The sequence below is a fragment of the Silurus meridionalis genome, chromosome 23 (genome assembly GCF_014805685.1).
Source record: "Silurus meridionalis isolate SWU-2019-XX chromosome 23, ASM1480568v1, whole genome shotgun sequence".
Lineage (NCBI taxonomy): Eukaryota > Metazoa > Chordata > Actinopteri > Siluriformes > Siluridae > Silurus > Silurus meridionalis.
The window spans coordinates 19,656,888-19,672,662 of NC_060906.1; the positions used below are offsets into that span (position 1 = coordinate 19,656,888).

A 15,775-nucleotide genomic window follows, 5' to 3' on the forward strand; every position below is an offset into this window, starting at 1 on the left:
ACTATTGTTCTCTGTAGCCAATCACGGTTTACTATTGTTCTTTGTAGCCAATCGCAGATCACTATTGTTCTGTACAGCCAAATACGGATCACTATTGTTTTCTGTAGCCAATTACGGATCAATATTGTTCTGTACAGCCAAATACGGATCACTATTGTTTTCTGTAGCCAATTACGGATCAATATTGTTCTGTACAGCCAATCACGGATCACTATTGTTCTCTGTAGCCAATCACAGATCACTATTGTTCTGTACAGCCAATTACGGATCACTATTGTTCTCTGTAGCCAATCGCAGATCACTATTGTTCTGTACAGCCAATTACGGATCACTATTGTTCTCTGTAGCCAATCACGGATCACCATTGTTCTTTGTAGCCAATCACAGATCACTATTGTTCTGTACGGCCAATTACAGATCACTATTGTTCTCTGTAGCCAATCACGGCTCACTATTGTTCTGTACAGCCAATCACAGATCACTGTTGTTCTGTACCGCCAATTACGGATCACTATTGTTCTCTGTAGCCAATCGCAGATCACTATTGTTCTGTACAGCCAATTACAGATCACTATTGTTCTCTGTAGCCAATCGCAGATCACTATTGCTCTCTGTAGCCAATCACAGATCACTATTGCTCTCTGTAGCCAATCACTATTATTAATTTTGTGGCCAATTACAGGTAATTATTTCCATTATTACCAATCAGACCAATCATATATTCTTCTCCTTATTATTATTATTCTACTATTTTTATTTAATTTATTTATTTTCATTATGATCAATTACAGATCACCGGCGTTCATTATGACGAATTACACCACAGCTATAATAACAGAGAGCCTGGAGAGCAGAACTATTCTCCCTGTTCACTTTGGAAGTAAAAAAAGTGAGAGAAATCGGTCACGCGTCGGAGAGATGTATCACGTGCGAGTGATAAATATGCGTGTTTAGGGTTAGTCTGAAACGCAGCGCACTCGTTCTTGCTGTGTTTAAGGGGAAGGGTGTTGAGGATGCGGGGTGACCTGAAGTGTGGGAGATACAGGGGTGAAGTGGCACAAATCACACACTGTATTTTAGACTGTTGACATGTGGGAGAGAAAAGTAAGATGAGGCGTGTGTGTGTGTGTGCACGTGCGCACAGGCAAGAAGGCATAAATAAAGAAGAATAGCTGGATGTTAAAGATTGAAAAGAGAAGGGATGGAGGGGGTTTGTGTGTGTGTGTGTCCTCACTGTTTTTATCCTCTCTTTTGAAACAATCCCTTATTTTGCTGCCACCCGTCTGTCTGTCTCTCAGTCTCTGTCTATCTTGGTGTGTAAGCTGTGACAGTGAGGGGAAAACTCATCTCCACAGGGAGCCGTTGTACTGACACACACACACATTCACATTCTGAGAGTGAGAGCGTTCATTTTTTATTTTCTTCAGCCTCTAAGGCTGCATCGTGTCCACGCTCCCCTCCTCCATCCATCGCTCGTTTTTTCCTCTCACCGTCCCCCCGCTTTCTCCTTTGATTCCTCTCGCTCGGTGCTCTGCAACTCGTCCTCCATAATTAGGACGAGCATGGAAAATGAGGGAGGGAGGGAGAAAGAGAGCGTGAGGGAGAGAGGAACCGGAGTCCTGCTGATGAGGCACACACCGCTGTGAGCTGATTGGCCGAGCCGTTGGCAGGGGGCGTCAAGGGGGATGGGGAGCTGCGACACCATTGGCTCTATGTGCCCCAGAGGGACAGAGTGATAGATGAAGGCTCTGTGCGTGTGTGTGTGTGTTTCTGCAGGGAGCCAAGCTTCTCTCATCAACAGCTCATCAAATCAGCCGCAGCTCCGGCTCTGGCTGCGAGGATGAGGTTGTTAGTCAGTGCCTGTGCTCGTTGGAGAACACAGCTCTGTACTTCACCCATATATTTTATCTCCGTTCTTCTTCTCAACGTCCATCCTTTTTTCCATTTGCATTAATTTTACTGTGTTTTCTATCCATCATCTCCAGAATGAACTCCATTTTACACAGCGATTCGGTTTTTCCACTCACTTTAGAAACTTTCTTTTCCACTCACAATTTTTCAATTTATGGGTGGATGGATGGATGATAGATAGCTAGATAGATAGACAGCAGGATGGAGAGATGGATGATGGATAAATGAATAGATTGATATAAATGGATGGATGGAAAGATAGTTGAATAGGTGGGTGAATGGATGTGTGGATGGATGGAAGGATGCTGTTAATCTTTTAAGATAGTTTTAGACTCTTGTAGAGATCCATAGCATTGTGAGTTCGGCTGGATAAAGCCCAGGATAGTGCAGACCTGGTTTCCTCTGCCAGGAATATAATGGGTGAAAAAAGGAAGAAGTACATGTTCAGTTTCATCTCTGTACATCTCCCAAGTACTGAGTTATTAATTATATTACACTCATCATTTCTTCACCTGACACCAAAAAGGAGGGTGCCAATAATTCTGTCCGAAGTTTGGGAAGCCTGAAAGCCTTGCTGTAGGTTATATGTCTAAGAAATAATATTGTACTATTTCTACATAGCACTAATATACAGGACTGTGTGTTTGTGTAGATTTCAGCTTCGCTTTTGCATAACTATGAGGGGGAGGAGGAGGAGGATGATGATCACACTTCACTCACAACCACTGGCTCCACAGCGCAGGAAACAGTGCACACACAATGGTTCCCATTAATAATTATTTTCCTCTTCTCTTTTAGCAACTGTCGCTTTCAAAACTGTCAGGTCAAATACAATAAAGCGGCCGAGAACTGCGGCTTCACTTTCCCATAGTGGTTTTTTAGGGGGCTTCCAGTGCAGGATTCAGCGCAGCCTCCCAGCAACCGTTACCAAGACAGCAGACAGCAGCAGCAGCTGGCACGCTGCCCGATCCAGCGGTGGAGGGCAGGAGGGGCTCGCCGACTCACTCGCTCACGTTGATTAGCACTGATAAGGACGGCGCAAAGCAATTAAACCGCTTTAACCGTGCCTTTTATTTCACACCCGGCATTAGGGATAATGGAAGTCTTGGACTTTGTTTCTGAGAGCACTTTCGTTGCCTTTGGCATTCACAGAAGCAGTGCACACTGGGAATCTTGTGCAAGCCAGACGAGCCTCAGGTGTGTGTTTGGCTGTGGTGTCACTCTGTCATGCTCTGTGTGTGTGGATGTGAGGTGCCATGGCTTCGAGGATCCCATGCCGAGAGCTGATGCCTGACGTCATTGCTGATGCACGAGCGCTAGAATCATGCACAAGAAACGGCTTGGAGAAGCGCGGGGGCGGTAGCGGTAGCGTTCACAGCTTTGCGGTGTCCTAGATTTAAAAAGAAAGACAACAATCGTCTCACAGTATATTATCTCGAGTATGAAAGAAAAGTTACGTGTTCCAGAAATAACCTGTCCTCCCTCGCTATGGGCATCATGGGATAATGGTGTGGTACAGAGACGCTGCGTACACACACACACAAACCAGATCCCTGCGTCCTGATGGGCGTTCGTGGATTTCAAAATTTGTAATCATAAAGCATTGTACTTCGATCATAGTGATCTAGGATCGATGGTGTTATCAACAATCTGGATATTAATGCACCAGCAGGCACGAGTTCATTTATGCAGATCGGATACTAGAAGAATCGGACTGCAGTGTTTTTAATACAAAGGCAGATTTTGTATTGCATTGAACAGCGAGAAACGTTTAGCTAAAGAAGGCATCTGTTCGTATCAGTCGTTCTGTATCGAAGAACATGTTTAGATTGGATGTTGAGGGGGATTTTGTAAGACCTGGAATATTGGGGACTTGCCAGTAATGCAGTATAACCTGTCATAAGGCCAGGCACATGATAACAGTGTAGCTACTGATTTAGCAACGTTAAACTTTTTAATAAAAAATGAAATTACTTTTTATAAATTACTATACACATTTTTCCCCCTTTTAAAATGGTCACTGCATTTTATTTTATTTTAATTTTTTTTTTTTTTTATAATTTAAATGATTTTTTTTATCACTATTGTTTATTATTAATTAATTGTTTAAAAATAGTCGTGAAAATAAGAATTTTTTTTTAACTTATTATTCGAAATTATGCAAATTATTCTTTTATTTTGTAAATGCTATTATCGAATATTAACGATTAAATTACTTATTTATTTTTTCCAAAGTGAAACATCATCTCAGGGGGGAGGGTTCGAAAAAAGCACATATGAATCTTACAATCAGGTGTTCGTTATCTGAATACATGAATAAAACGAGCTTCTGACATCTGAAGTCTGATCTAGATTTTTAATAGACGTGCTTGTGCATCATCGCTTCTGGATAAAGAAGCTCTAGTCTTCAGTGTGTGAGGGCAGATAAAATTCCTCATTCCTTTCATTTGACTTTTTCAGTAGCAGTGGTATAATGATGTAAATAAGCCCTTGCTGCTTTCTGATCATTGCAGCCCAGCACCGTGCCTTCTAGAGGTAGAGGGCTGGAGTCCTCGTCCCTACTCTTCTTACCCAAATAAATCCTTCCAGAGTGGGCCCAGATGGAGAGGCCCTAATCTCATCCTCCATCTGCCTTTCAGTTTCCTCACACCGGCTGTGTGTACTTTCAATCCTCATCTTACTTTCAGCAGTGGTGCCTGGCTGAATACCGAATACGTGTATGAATAATCCCCCCCTCCCCTTCCATCATCCCTTCTTCTCTGTGATTGTCTGATCCCATTCCTCTCGCTGCTTGTAGCACGTTCTCTGTGCCTGGGGAGCTCACGCTCTCTCTCTCTCTCGTCAAACTCAATATGTCAGCCGGCTCTCGGGTCGCGGGGCTTCACAGCAGGGAGAAGCGAGGACTCTCGCCATTATACTGCCTCGCCGCTTTATTGCTCTCTGAAAGTCACGTCTTTTCTCGCGCTAGGCAGACACGGCACAAATTGCAGCTCTGTCAGATTTCGCACAAATTGCCAGATCTGCCTGGGCATGAAAACAAAAGGAAAATTTCAGCGCTGGTTATTCATGGGCTTTTTTTTTTTCTTTTTTTTTTATCATCATTGTGTTCAGTATTCCGGCCACGGTTCTTTAGCCGAGCTCTGCGTGGAGCCGTGCGTATTGCTCTGCATATCGAGCCTTGTTCCTGAATTAGCCCCTCATTATTCTTTAGTATTAATTGGCCACGGAGGCGACGTCCTGACGAGCCCGGCTTGTGGAACGAAGGACGAAGGACGACGTGTGTATGTTCGATCCCCTATAGAGGACTGGTGTTACGGTTAGAACACTGGCCCACAAACAACCCGGTGCTCACGTGCGCATGAGGCCGAATAATTCCAGAGCCTATTCATTATAATTAGGATAATAACGAATCACGTAGGCGAGACGTCTCTTAATGATTCAGGGGCTCACCTGGTATGATTGGAATGAAAATGACTGATCACTTATACTGCTATAGAAAAAAATAAAACAATTTCTGTCCAATCACAAAGCAGTTACTGTTACCAACTTATCATCTATTTTTAGATTTATATTCCTCTTTTGTGCACATCGGTTACATTTCTTTTATTCATTGTTTATCGTTGCACGCGACGTCAACAGGTTTTTTTTTTCTTAGATTTTTAAACATCTCTTTCCACATGTAGTCCCCGTTTGCTTTTATAATAACCTCCAGTCTTCTGGGAAGATCTTCTACTGGATTTAATGGAGATTGTTGCTCATTCAGCCACAAGGGCGTTTGTGAAGGCAGGTGCTGATGGAGGTGAGGTGAGGAGGTCTGGGGTGCAGTTCACAAATCATCCCTAAGGTGTTCAGTAGGGTTGAGGTCAGAGCTCTATAGCAGGAGCTTCTTCTAAGCCATCCCATGTTAAGCCATATCTTCATGGAGCTGGCTTTGTGCACGGGGGAATGTCGTGCTGAAACAGGTCTGGGCTTTCAAGTTCAAGTGAAGGGTAAATTGATGATTACGTCTTTTAAAAGTTAAATCTCTTTCCAAGCATGAAAAGTCAGGAGGAGAGAATTCCAAAGTTTTGGTGTATGAGAGTAAAAAGCCCGATAGAGCGTAGACGGGTAGGAGGAACAACTAAAAGAGTGGACTCGCCTTCTTCAGAATCCCAGACGCTGAATATTGAACAAAAGTTTAAAGTGGAAATTAATCAGAGACTCTTTCAATCAATGATGAATAAATCCATTCTCAGCGAAAAACCTTGTCTTAAATTCAGTAGTTCAAAGAGAGTAAACCTTCAATAGCCAAAGCCAAAAGTTTCACGCAAATGATCCCGAACGAATCTCGTTTTTTGTATTCATAATTTAGGACAGTGCAGTAATTTTCTGTAAATATCGTTTGTTTCTGTCGTTCTGCTGAGTCAGCCACACAATCTTGAGGAAATTTGTCGATTTCTCTCGCTCCAAACCCACGCTAGTGCAGTGCTTCAGGATCGCGTTATAGCACCTAAAATAGCACGGATGCTCTTTTATTAAAAATGTGACCGTAGAGCGAAGTATTGATTCGAAATGTCTATAATGCTTCTATACATCAGCACACCCAATCTGGCTTTTGCAGCTTGAGCAATATTTCTAGTAGTTCCTACAAAGGTTCCTGCATTGCGTCATTTGGAAATCCAAAGAACCAAGTTATGAGAACTTCTAAGCTCATAATACGGATGATCCCATCCGAATCCTAAAGTCAACCGGTGAAATACTGCTTTTTGTGACTCATGAGACCGATCTCTGTGAAGAAACCTTCCAGGTGCTCAAACCGGTCTTGTTTATGAGCTTGAGCAGAAACACTTCATGGGACTTAAAGCTGAGCTCATGCACTTGAGCTGTGTTCCCATAAATAGGTCACGGTGCTTCGTGTTTCCGTCAGTAGACGGCGGGGGAGAGTGAAGTCATACAGACCCCCCGCCCATCCACCCCATGTAAAGTCTCTGAGGTTTCCATACTGTTTGCTCACCGATTCCCACAAGCCTCGGCGCTTGTGCTGGGAAACAACCTTGAAAGGTTTTTTCCACTGTGTGTGGAAATCAACCGTTACACCGACGCCCATTGCGTTCGCTGGGGAAAATCAAGAATCCAGGCTGCAGGGAAGCAGTGCCAACTTGCAGGGGAATATTTTGGGTATTAGTAGTGGAGGTGCGTCAAGAAAAGGACAGACGCCTGGGATCTCTGCGGTCAAGTCGCCATCCGTGACCCGCTAATAGCCGCTCCTGCAGATCACGCAGGTTATTCAGAGACGTGCATTTATTCGTCGCTGGCACTCGTGCAGGCGTGTTAAAGACCTTGGTCTCAGGCCCACAAAAACATGCAACTCATCGTCCAGGCCTGGCACAGCTGCTCATTTGGGCAGCACACCTTTGACGCGAGCGTGCTTTGCATTCCTTAGAGGGCTTTCCAAATGTGCTGAGTCGTTTTTAGTCAATTATACGTCTCACTCTATAATCACCACCCTGCTGATTCCTCCCTGAAATAAGACTATTTTGAAATATTGGTTTATTTGTGTTGTTTGTGTTGTGTGCGTGTGTGTGTCTTTTTGGAAAAGTACAAAAATTTAGGAATTAGATTTTTCTAAAATCGTTTTTCTAAAATATAAAATTAAGAAATGAGAATTTGTTTAAATATTTTTTTTTACAAAGCAAATGCTACGTCTACACTAATCTGGATACATTTTGAAATGGCGTTTTCATCTAAAAACGCTTAAGTTTTTTTCATTTGTTTCCCAAAAGTTGCTTATCCACACAGAAACGTCTGCAAATGTTCACATCCCTGAGTAAAACGCAAGACGTCATTTCCACCCAGCGTTTAATTTACGGCTCTTTGAAACGTCGATAACAATAACTATCAAAAAATCCGTTTTCGAAAAGCCGACAATTTCACAGTCCACACTGCGCCATGAAGACAGCGCTTTTAATTGTATACATTTTGGGAGAGCGTTTTCAAAAATCTACGTTTGCGTTGACTGGAAACGCCGTCTGGGGGCCAAAACGGAGAATAAAATCTTTGGAAATAAAACTAAATACATAGAAAATTCAGAGATTGTTTTGTAACACACTTTCCAGTTAAAATAATTTTTTTTTAATTTTAAATGATAAATATGGTTTTAAAAATCTTTAGGAAATTTGTATGGAATTTAAAAATAAAATGTTCAGGAAAAAGTCAGAGCGATATTGTTATTGCTGCCACAAACACTGCTTGCAGGATGTAGAAGCCCCTCTTTAAGCTTTTGTTTCTCACGTTTGTTGCAGGACCTGTCTGGCTCTATAGACGACCTGCCGACGGGAACAGAGGCAGCACTGAGCTCGGCCGTCAGCGCCTCGGGCTCCACCAGCAGCCAGGGCGAGCAGAGCAACACGGCACAGTCCCCGTTCTCCCCTCACGCCTCGCCACGTCTCACTGGCCTGCGCAGCGGACCCTCGCCCTCTCCGGTCGGCTCACCTGTGGGCTCCAGCCAGTCACGATCCGGACCCATATCACCTGCCAGTGTGCCAGGTACAATTCACTCTCTTTCTTTTACTTCATTCCTTCCTTCCAAATTGTTAGTCCATTGTCGTCCTCCTATTTCCTGCCACGAGGTAAATCTCGTTTCACGTTTTCCACAGTTGGGACTCCCTGCTAACTGGCCATTAAACTAGTTTAAAAAGCCTGTTAACACGTTTGGAGGCACTTTAGCGCCCGGTCATTGTTAGCTTGAGAGTTTGGCAGCCGAAGCCACGAGTGTCTTGTCCTCTCTCTTCCCGCTCCGGATGCCACTAACGAGGGCCACAGGAGGCCTTTTTATTCGCTTGTTGATGTTTCACCCCTGCTGGGAGAACTGGCCTCCATTAGCCTTGTACTGAACATACTGGAAAGGACACACGAACAGAGAGTGAGAGAGAGAGAAGCACATGTTTTTTATGGCTGCCCATTTAACTGCATCAGATGGTTTGGGTTATATCTATAAAAAATAAATGAATAAAAAATTTTTTTTAAAGTCTGTTGCACTTAATTTCAGGTGTGTATGTGTGTGTAGGTACACAGATGGCCCCACAAACCCCAGGGAATGTATCAGATGTGGCCTCTCATTCCACCCTCAGCCAGTCACCCATGTCTCAGGAGAGGGGTGAGTGTGCACAAACACGCCTCTATTACCCTTACAGCATCAGTAACAGGCCCTCTAATGGTCACTTGTCATTGACATACATGTCATTTGGCTCAGCCACATGTGTTCTAGACGTGAGCGCTTCGCAGCATTCTCCACTGCCACTTCAGATAAATGGCATCATTTGTGACACACCAACACCTGTGACAGCTTTGTTTGGCAGCCGCCACCACTGACACATGGCATCACATTAAAGCATTTCTCTCCTCAGCTTTGTCTCGTAGCATCACATTAAAGCCTTTCTCTCCTCAGCTTTGTCTAATGGCATCACATTAAAGCATTTCTCTCCTTAGCTTTGACTCATGGCATCACATTAAAGCATTTCTCTCCTCAGCTTTGTCTCATGGCATCACATTAAAGCATTTCTTTCCTCAGCTTTGTCTCATGGCATCACATTAAAGCATTTCTCTCCTCAGCTTTGTCTCATGGCATCACATTAAAGCATTTCTTTCCTCAGCTTTGTCTCATGGCATCACATTAAAGCATTTCTCTCTCAGCTTTGACTCATGGCATCACATTAAAGCATTTCTCTCTCAGCTTTGTCTCATGGCATCACATTAAAGCATTTCTCTCCTCAGCTTTGTCTCATGGCATCACATTAAAGCATTTCTCTCCTCAGCTTTGACTCATGGCATCACATTAAAGCATTTCTCTCCTCAGCTTTGTCTCATGGCATCACATTAAAGCATTTCTCTCCTCAGCTTTGTCTCATGGCATCACATTTAAAGCATTTCTCTCCTCAGCTTTGACCCATGGCATCACATTTAAAGCATTTCTCTCCTCAGCTTTGACTCATGGCATCATAAAATAAATTAGACACTGTAAATACCTTTGGGATTTAGAACTGCACTTTGTATTTTCTTGGTATTTTTGGTTTTTCCCATAATAAATATTATATATAAGCTTGGTGTGTGATTTCACCAAAAAGTCATTAAATGTTTATTAATAAATAGAAATCTGATGAAAAATGCTCATTAGAAAGCCTGTAGGGCTCCACCCCTGAATATTTTTTTTTGTTTATTTCACACCTAGGATTTGCTTCCAACCTGCAGCGCAGTGGCCCCGGCCCTCAGTTTGCCCCCCAACAGCATGGGCCTCCCATGTCCCCTCACCCGTCCCCAGGAGGCCCCATGCACCACAGCGTGGGCTCTTACCAGCAGGGCGGCCCCGGATATGGCCCCCAGAGTGGGCAGTACGGTCCTTCAGGTAACATGCCTTTGCACATGCATCTCCTCCATTCTTCTTCTTTTTTTTTTCTTTTTTCAGATGACCTTTAAAAACGAGTCCACAGACACAAATATGTGGCTTTGTGTGGCTCCGTTGTTCCTCTGAACAGGACAGGGAAGTAATCTATCACGCATGTGGTAATAAATAGCTCGGGTTTGCGTTCTCATAATGTCACCGAGCCCTCGTCCGTTTCTGATTGATGCTCTCTGTTGTCCTGCGGTTTCACTTGTTCAACTGGCAGCTGGTGCAAGACAACCGAAAATGCAGCTACCTGATGGATGTGCGGCGCCAGCCAAGCGTGACTGTGTTTTTTTTTTTTTTTTTTTATCTGTAAAGAGAAAAGAAGGAAAAATCCATCTGGCTGGGACCATAGTCCATTCGTTTTATCCAAAACCAGTTTATATAATTATTCCAAATGCATATTGAACACTGGTGGCATGAGTCAGTATTAGATTTTTGTATAATGGTAGTAATACCCTTAGCTTTTTATAATTTTTTAGAATGTCACACTAACGTGAAAGAAGTGCTTCACCTGATGGAGCAATACTGTCTGTTCACCATTTTTGAAAGCAGCAAAGGTTCAATGGTTCACAAGATCCATACACAAATTCTTTTTGACACAAAGTTTTTCGAGAAATCTATCTCCAGATTTACACAAAGGAAGGATTGCAACATTCCATGAATTTTCAAGACTGGAAACTTTCCATGAGAATAAACTGGGAAATTTTAAATTGTAGGTGAGCCTATAACAAGGAAATTAAAACAACCAAATTTTATGCAATTTTAGTTAAATTTCTCCCCTGCACATTAATCAATCACATACACACAGCACACTTACTGCAGGGCCGCTGAGGCCACGCCCCCTACATGCACTGTGCATTCCTCCATAACATACAAATTCTGACTTTTTAACTTAAATTTACTTGTGTGTGTGTGTGTGTGTGTGTGTGTGTGTGTAAATTATCTAGTGGTAGTCTGCAGCCTGTAATGTTCACATTGTAAATGTGAGCGAGTAGGAAAGACGAAGTGGTTGATGTCGATAAGGATCAGAGGGTATAACAGGATAGAGTATAGAAGACTGGCGAGTGTGACCCTGATGAGTTATACAAATCTACCTGGGGTCTGGGGTGCAGTCAGCATTCACATCCAATCCAAGGTTGTTCATTAGGGTTGGAGCTCTATAGCAGACCACTCAAGATCTTCCATTCAAACCCATGTAAAAAAGTCAGGTGTCCCAATACTTTTGTCCATATACTGTAGCTCATGTCGATACTGTAAATCTGAGGTTCATTTAGAAAGAAGAGGTGAGCAAAGGACCTGATCTTCTACCTTATGTTAAAGAGTCCAGGATTTCTGGAATTTTCCTTCCTGAGGACCTTCAGGAAAATTTAAATCACGTGTTAAGCATATTAGCATAAGTCTGCTTTCTTTGACTTTTAGCCCGCATAAGGAACATGTGATGTTCCGTCTTCGGAATGCCACAGACTTGATCTGAGGACCATGTGAAAAGTCGCTCGCCTTATTGGGTTTGGCATCGGCGCTCGCTTTTGTTTTCCCCTCAGTGGGAATGGATCGACGGAAACGGCAACTCGTTTTTGTTAACGCCGCAGCGGGTATAAAACTCTGAGGTGCAGAGCTGGAGTTTATCTCAGGGTGTCGGAGGCAAGGCAGCTGTCCCGATCCCTCACGTCCCCCGGGCATTGTGGGATTACGGTGACTCAGATAGGCAGTGCATTGCAGCTGAATGTGCCAGAGCTTCTCCTGTAATTGGCAGTGCTCGAGGGCCCGTCATGCTCTAGAAGGATAAAACGGCAGACACAGACGAGCTTGTTAGGGTTTAGGACGCGGGATTATTTACAGCGCCAGCAAACAAAATAGCACCTTCTTGACCTGCTTCATATATTTTTAGAACTGCTTGCATGACATCAAAAAGCATTTTCTTTCGCTTTCTGTCGGGGGAAGAGATGCCAAAGCCTCTGATTTCCTCTGGGACTTACTGAAACAGGCAGCTCGCCGAATTCGAGATTTCTGTCTGTGTTTTAACAGCTGCAGCCCAAGCAGGAAAAAAAATCTTGCTCTAATAGAGCCTGAAATGCCACTTGGCAAATTTTCCTCTATAATAATATGCACATGATTTCGCCATTACTACAGGATTCAGTCCACTTACAGTCACGCTCGGTTCTCGGAGCAGTCAGCAGCCTGCACTCACGTCTCCCCTGTAGCTCGTCAGCAGCAGGCACACCTCATTAAGAAGCGTCTCTCCGGTGATGCACCGGTCCCAGTCATCATGTGGAATGTCCGTTCAGCAGCATGCAAACTTGCTGACAAAGTGGCCCTGCGCCGCCTTCATCTTTATCTTATTTCCAAAAGCGAGAACGAAGGGAGAAGGAACGCAACCCCGATACACTTTAAAAATAGCCACGTGCTCATTAAAGTAGTCTCGTGAAATAAAACTAGGAGATAACAGTCACCTAGTTTGGTCGATGTGTCCCTGGATTTCCATTCATTTTGCAGCTAGTGTTGAGTGAGAGCACTTTTTATGTAATTCAATTTCTTTATGGCGGTTTTATATATAATCAAAAGCAGCAAAGTACAGAGTCTCTTTACTCTTCACTCATCATCCAGAGTTGATAACATTTTTCCACTCGCGTCCTAAACGGACATCTGGTTCCTCTCAAGGGTGCTTCCTCATGTTACTGGTTCGCTCATTATGGACAAGCTTTTGATGATAAGGAACAAAATTGTACGTTCTTTTATAAACGCTGTATCTCTGTAAAGCTGCTTTCCAAATATTTGACATTGCTGGTGAAATCTAGATCTGTACAAGCAATCATTTAAACTATTTAGATTTTACATATATCTTGCTTTGCGTTTCCTTTAGGTAACTACCCCCGTCTACCCAGCTACGGTGGAGCCCCAGGCCCCAGCTACAGCGGCCCCGGACCTGGCATGAGCCTGGGCATGAATGCCAGCAGCCCCATGCATGGCCAGGGCCCGGGACAGCCTTGTGGCTCGATGCCCGCTGCTCGGGGTCCCGCTCAGCCGGGGGGAGGGCGCCCATACCCAGCAGGCTCCAGCGGTGCGGCACCCACGTCTCCCAGCATGCCTCAGTCTGCAGGGCCCGGCATGGGCCCCCCTCCACCAACAGGCATCCGGAAACCCCACGACAGCGGCGCTGCTCCTTCACCACAGAACCCCCACGCACCCGGACCGGCCAGGTAAACAAGAAGAACAAAAAATAACAACGAGACTTCAATCCTGCATCCTAAAAAAATAAAATCCACACTGCTACCTAGTGCCCATACTGCATGTTTCTCTAAGTGTCCTGTACAGGACCGATTAAACCTTCTATCTATAGAATTATCCACCAGTTCTGTTTGTGTTATGAGGTGGTATCAAAAAGTTTTGAGACTAGCACTGTTTACAAGAAAGTACTTTATGTATCTACGTGTACAAACGATCACCTTCAAAATAGTCCCTCTAGATATATATCGTATTGTTTGAATATTGTGATTATCGACACACGTCTGTGCTGATCTGTGTGGTGATGATGCTCAGTAAACCTGTGCATTCTATTAGATGTACAGTGTTATGTTAACGAGGACCTGATTACTGAGGCTGTTTTGCCCTTGCCATCTGCTCCAGGCCTCCATATACAAGGTCCCCTGTGTACCCGGGGGTACGGCCCAACCCTTTTACTCCCCCTTATTTCTCTCAGCCCCATACCAGCCTGTACACCAGCGGCCCAGGCCAGCCTCAACCTCAGCCCGAGCCTTATGGGTAGGTGCAGTCAGAGCACTTTAATAAAAGCCTGCCTCCTGTGCTTTAGCGAGCCTGCTGCTGCGTCTAACACTGATCTTAATGCTTGCCCATCAGCACCTAGCACGAGTCTAACCTTCCGGTTCACTGGAAAAACCTACTGCCCTGATCTACGCTCTTCTCTGCTTTTAAATCTACGTGGTGTTTAAATGTAGCAGGCAGAACAGCAGCCACGTTTAAGCACTAACCACATGCAAAGTCCACTTCCTTTTTTTTTTTTTTTTTTTTTTTTACTGAACAATAGATTCTTTGGAGTAACAGGAAGTAAAATAGGCTAAACAACAGCCTTGTTTTCAATAATCTGATTTGTTTCCTGGAATTAAACGAAACGGGGGTTATTCAAGGGGGTGTGGTCTGTTGCTAAGCAGCATCTAGGCTAGCTTTTAATAGGATCACTTGTGAACTGAAACAAGGCCAGAAAACACGAGGGTATGTTGTGATAAATATATTTAGCGAGATGCATCCTGACATGACATGGAGTTACTGTTTACCACCCTGATATCTCAGGTCATGGACAGTGTTATTACGTCTCCTCCGAGAGTTGCTTACTTTTTCTTTTTTATTAAATTTTACTTGCATTTATTCTCATGATACATGTAAAGCACTGGTGCTGGGGAATGGAAAATCTTCAAAACCTTAAAAACAAGTAGTTTGACTTCTTCAGCTTGTAAATCAGTGTTTGGGGGATTAGTTGTAAATCTACTCTCGAACCCGTGACATTTTAAAAAGTCTGATCATTATCCGACTCGCGAGGCCGTCGTTGTTGTGGTTTTTTTATTATTATTTATTTTATTTTTATATATATATATATTACCGAGTTGCATGCAAATGCTTCTAAAAAGTTGGATCTCAAACATTTCCGGCTTCCTCTGTCCGGTTTCGTGGAACCTTCTGTGGTGTGGAAATCGGAATGTTTGAGGTCATTAACACACTCCACTCTTAAGCCAGGGTTCCTACATATTTTGGAGAAGTATAAGAGTGGGATGGGCGGGGGATTTGAACACAGAGTACTGAAAAATATTTGTGCTTCTAAACTGTTGCCGTATTAGTTAAAAAATATATATATTTTTACATAATATATATATATGGAACACAGTGGAACCCAGTTATGTCGCCAGCCTAGGGGATGCCAAAAAGCGTCGAGATAACCGATGATCGAGATAAACGAAAAACCAATATGGCGGCAATATATTAACGTGCTTGAAATTTCTTTATGTACATTATGTGCGTTATTAAATCAGAATGTGCATGCACGTGTTTTTGGAGGTTTTTTTACACAACAGCGTTGCCGCGATTTGTTTGATTGGTCATGCGGATCGAGAAAACCTGTAATGCAGATAAGGAGGCGGAAGCCGAAGTAAACGCAAACAAAGTTTATTGAGAATACTCGGGAGATAATCCACCAATACTTGTAGCGAAGCAGTAATATCCAGTGGTGCACTCCGGGAGCGTGGTCCACGAAGTTCTGTGAAAGCAGAGACAGTTCGTGTAAAGAATCCACGGATCCGCGATATGGAAAGCGCAGCGCTGGGCAGCAACGGATAAACGTGGTGCAGACAGCGTGAACATGGAAAACAGCAGGATCGGGGTAATCCGGGGTGCTGTTGAGAGAATGCGAGTCCGAGAAGAAGTGCGTGGCGGGAT

At 43.7% G+C, this 15,775-nt stretch overlaps 1 protein-coding gene across 1 annotated transcript in view; it reads left to right on the forward strand.

The window, feature by feature from the left end:
• Positions 1-15,775, forward strand: part of arid1b (AT rich interactive domain 1B (SWI1-like)) — a 71,446-nt gene that overhangs the window by 36,474 nt on the left and 19,197 nt on the right. Inside the window, 4 exon segments of the mRNA XM_046836547.1 lie at positions 8,193-8,436; positions 8,957-9,046; positions 10,118-10,291; positions 13,194-13,530. Of these exon segments, the coding sequence (XP_046692503.1) occupies positions 8,193-8,436; positions 8,957-9,046; positions 10,118-10,291; positions 13,194-13,530 (845 nt within the window).